Genomic DNA, 4,800 nt, shown 5'->3' with positions numbered 1-4,800 from the left:
TCATTTATTTTGTCTCATTCCCATCTGGTACTTGTCTGCATGCATAAAACATTTTCACATAGTTGTAAAATTCCAATTTTGCATTCAGCTTTGAAAAACAATTGTAATGTGGTAAACGGTTTTCCATATTGCTACTTAGTTTTCACAATTTTTTTCAGAGAGGAAGGGAGAGGGGAGAGAGAGAGAAACATCAATGATGAGAGAGAATCATTGATCGGCTGCCGCCTGCACGCCCCCTACTGGGGATCGAGCCCACAACCCAGGCATGTGCCCTTGGCTGGAATTGAACCCGGGACCCTTCAGTCCGCAGGCCAATGTTCTATCCACTGAGCCAGACCAGCTAGGGCTCTTGTTCCAATTATCTATGCATTCATTGGTTGCTTCTTCTAATGCCCTGACGGGGGATAGGACCTGAAACGTTGGTGTATCTAACCCACTGAGCTACCCGGCCAGGACCTATCTCCGATTATTCTTAAAAAACAAACAGAAACCCATTCTTGATGGAACGTACTGCGTAAACATCTAGAAACGATTTGATTCCTCAGGAATAGCTGCTTCAGGGATGAGACGACTAAAGGGAGAACCCGCTATTTATGCTCGATCTGGAGCTCACCGGAGGTTTCTCTGAGCCCCCAGGCCTGGCCCGGCATTGGCACCACCCTCACCTCTTTCCTCTTCCTCCACAGCCCAGGCCCTGGCCTCCTGGCCCCTGCCTTTCTCTGTCCCCCCTCTCCATCTCCATGGCTGCCTATCTTGCCTGGACCCTCACCCCAGCCTCCTGGACTCCGGCTCTTCCCTCCAGCCCTACCTGGCATTGGGGCCCCACCCGTCTAGGCCGCCCCCTCTCTGCAGCGCTGTCTCCCGATTTCTTTGTTTCTCTTCATCTGCACCCCAGCTTCTCTGAAACCTCCCATTTCCTGCATCCCAGGTCCAGGGGCTGTGACCTTGACCTTGATATTTTGAGTCTGCGTAATTATAGATTTATAATCAGGATTTCACCGGAGCTGACGGATTCTTACCAAGGAAGTACTTTGAAACTGCCTTGATCAGTTTTATGTGCAGGGCAATGAAACTAGCTGCAGTTATTCTCAGTTTCTGACATGATCTCCGCACGGTCACCTAGCATTTGGGCTGAGTTTTACACCAACATCGGTTCATCATTGGCGTTTTTTTGTCTGGATTGGATCTTGCCAAGTTTCGGGTCTGTGTTGGCGAATGGTACTTTTCCCGGGTGAAATGTCATCGGTGCGGATTTCATCAGGGAGGCCTGAATGTTGTGTCCGTGATTTAGGCCACAAAAATGCTGACCGTTTCCGCCATGTCTTAGCTGATGTATAAAAAACGGATTTTGAAGAATTTCCCCCTCAATTACTTTCTGTTGCCAAGAATGGGCGACACAAGGTCGGTTCCTTTCTGCCATAGTTCCCAGATCATGCTGTGTGGTGCCCAGAGGGTGGCACAAAGGGCACACCTGAACTCCTCGGGAACGCATTGTCTTGTCTTTGGGTCTTGGCACCCACGGGTCCCCCCTTCCTGAAACACTGTCCCCTCCTCTCCTTGGCCACGCGGACTCCTGCATTCCTGTCGGCCTCAGGCTTGCAGCCGCTGTCTTTAAAGCCTTCCTTTTCCCACCCAGACTCTGGGTCCCTCCGTTGTGCTCCCCTAATGTCCTGAGATCACCCCAAATGGTACTTAGAGTATGGCCTGCGCTCTCTCTCTCTCTCTCCTTGAGTCATTCTATCTCAATTGAAAAGATCTTTGAAATGTAGTCTATTGCCAAAGAAATGCAAAAATCTGTCCTCACTGAGCAAGATGAAGCAAGTGAAGGAATAGAACAGGAACCAACGATTTTCTTAGTCTTTTCAAGTGTCTCACTTTCTCAGCAGTGACTGCCCTCGACAGTTGGGTGCACACCCTGCCTGTTCTTTCTCTACGCATTGACATTGGCGGTTCTCAACCTTCTGGCCCTTTCAATACCGTTCCTCATGCTGTGACCCAACCATAACATTATTTCCGTTGCTACTTCATCACTGTCATGTTGCTATTGTGATGAATCGTCATGTCAATATCTGATAGGCAGGATGGTCTTAGGCGACCCCCGTGAAAGGGTCGTTCGACCGCCAAAGGGGTCGCGACCCACAGGTTGAGAACCGCTGATTTACATGGAGAGACGCCGATTCTTCTTTGCTACACAGACGACACTGTATTTGTGTATCCTTCTGCACCTTTTCCTGTTCCCCTAGAACATGTCCTGACTTTTCTCCCATGTCAGTGTTTGCAAATATGCGGGTTTCTTTGAAAATACGCTGCATCGGGTTCCAGACGAAGGGAACCGATGGCTACAGATCAGGCAAGACGGGCTCCTCCTGGCCAGAATGTAACGAGTGGACGCGTTCTTCTCCTAAGGCGCGGAGACAGAAATTCCGCACTTGAAGAGATAGAAATCAGGCCCGAAGCGTCTCCACAAAGTCTCTTTCATTTTCTGCTCCAGATCGTCATCACGTATTAGCTGCTCTGGGGCCAGTCCTCTGCTGATCGTGTTTCTTTTATTACAAAGTCCTCGCTGTGAGGACACCGCTCCTTTTGAGAACAGACAAAGAGCTTTGTGGACACAGTCTGGTGACTATTTACAGGGGATACACCCTCGTCTCTTCTCAGCGGATTCACTGGGAGGAATGCCCCTTCTATGCTGTGTTAGAAACGCTACCCATGAAGACGATGTGATCACCTTATTCCAACAGCAATGCCAGAGAGTTTGGCAGGACCCCGAGCTTGCGTTTATCTCTTGTATTTTTGTATAAAATATCTCCTTAGATGAAAGGGGGAAGGCCTTGTTTGCCCAGGCTCTAGGGCAGCGGTTCTCAACCTTCCTAATGCCGCGACCCTTTAATACAGCTCCTCATGTTGTGGTGACCCCCAACCATAAATTATTTTTGTTGCTACTTCATCACTGTCATGTTGCTACTGTTATGAATCGTCATGTAAATATCTGATATGCAGGATGTCTTTTCATTGTTACAAATTGAACATAATGAAAGCATAGTGACTAATCACAAAAACAATATGTCATTATCTATGTGTTTTCCGATGGTCTTAGGCGACTCCTGTGAAAGGGTCGTTCGACCCCCAGGTTGAGAACCGCTGCTCTAGAGGTACCAGCGTATTTTAGACATTTTGTCAAGCTTAGCGTTTTGTAGGGCAGAGGAGAAGTATTGCGTGGAGAAAAAAAAAAAAATTCCAAGATCTCAGCTTACCATGGAGAAATTTCCAATGAATTCCAGAACTGCATGGATGAATTGTTTTGTTTTAGCAATCCCTTCCAGATGGACATTTTGGTTGTTTGTAATTTTTTGTTATTCCAAAGTAATACAAGCTTACATGGGAGATTTAAATGTTGTAGGTTGAAGTGAACTTATTCTTGAGATGGATAGATTTCACCCACCGTCAGGGTAAGAAAGTGCCCTCTTAAGGACATGCTTGGCAAAATCTAGTATTTTCAATCTTTAAAATTTTGTAGCTCTCAATTTAGCTTAACTTTCTACTTTTTTTTTTGCCAAAAATGACCTCCCTTTTTTTTTTTTTTTTTTTTTTTTTTTTTTGCCAAAAATGACCTCTCTTTTTCATATTTATGCATCCTTGACTACTAGTTAAGTTGGGCATCTTTTCATAACCAATGGTCACATGGACTTCTGTCAATTATCTTTTTCTTTTTTTTAAATTCACACCCGAGGATATTTTTTCCAATGATTTATAGAGAGATGAAAGGGAGGGAGAAGGGGAGAGAGAGAGAGAGAGAGAAACATGGACGTGAGAGACACATTGACACATTGATTGGTTGCTACTGGGACTGGGGAACTTGCAACCAAGGTATGTGCCCTTGACCAGGAATCAAACTTGTGGCCCTTGGGTCCAAGGATCGACGCTCTAACCATTGAGCAAACAGGCCAGGGCTCAATTGTCTTTTCATATCCTTTGCTTCCACTTAAAAATTTTCATGTTCATTGATCTCATATATATATATATCTGGATCCTAATCCTTGGTGGTTTTGTCCTATATATCTTCTCAAACTCTGAAGCTTGTCTTTTTACGTTGCTACCTTAAGCATTCTTTTAGTCTGTAACCTTTCCTTTGAAATACCCCAAGACTAACAAAAAACATTGCAAACACAGGGCAGAGAATGGCCATACACCTTTCCTCCGGATCCTCCAAATGTTAACATCTTACCTATCGAGACCCGAAATCTTACTCAAACTCCCCAGCTGTCCCACTGATATCCTTTTCTGGTCCGGCAGCCAGTCCACGACCCCATACTGCCGTCGGTTGTCACGTCTTGAACTTGATGTTATAGGGGGGGACCTCCTAGGTTTTTGTTAGGGTGTGCTTCGGGCGGCTGGTATTTAGTGGGTGCCAGTGCTGGCCCGGCCCAGCTGGCACTGTGAGGTCTGCGTGCACCCGGGTGAATGGACGGTCGGGACCCCCCCACCCCCACCACACCCCGGGGGAGGCCACAGCCTCATGGGCAGCCAGGTGCGGGGAAGACGCAGGTTTCCTATGCGCCCTGTGACCCGTGAGTGACCCCTGCCTCATCTCGCACACCCAGGCTGACCCCGGGGCTGTATGACCTGGGCCGCACCGTCCTCTGCCTGGACTTCATGGTCTTCACGCTGCGCCTGCTGCACATCTTCACAGTCAATAAGCAGCTGGGGCCCAAGATCGTCATCGTGAACAAGATGGTGAGGGCTGGGGCCGGCGTGGGGTCAGGTGGGCGGGGCCAGAGCCGGGGAGGGCGGGGCCAGGGC

General features: G+C 47.8%; 1 protein-coding gene across 1 annotated transcript in view; it reads left to right on the top strand.

The window, feature by feature from the left end:
* TRPM4 (transient receptor potential cation channel subfamily M member 4) overlaps positions 1-4,800 on the top strand; it is a 42,766-nt gene that overhangs the window by 31,220 nt on the left and 6,746 nt on the right. Inside the window, 1 exon segment of the mRNA XM_015565454.1 lies at positions 4,602-4,734. Coding sequence (XP_015420940.1) covers positions 4,602-4,734 — 133 coding nt within the window.

Source organism: Myotis davidii, unplaced genomic scaffold (assembly GCF_000327345.1).
Source record: "Myotis davidii unplaced genomic scaffold, ASM32734v1 scaffold2100, whole genome shotgun sequence".
NCBI lineage: Eukaryota > Metazoa > Chordata > Mammalia > Chiroptera > Vespertilionidae > Myotis > Myotis davidii.
This window is presented reverse-complemented; position numbering and strand designations above follow the sequence as displayed.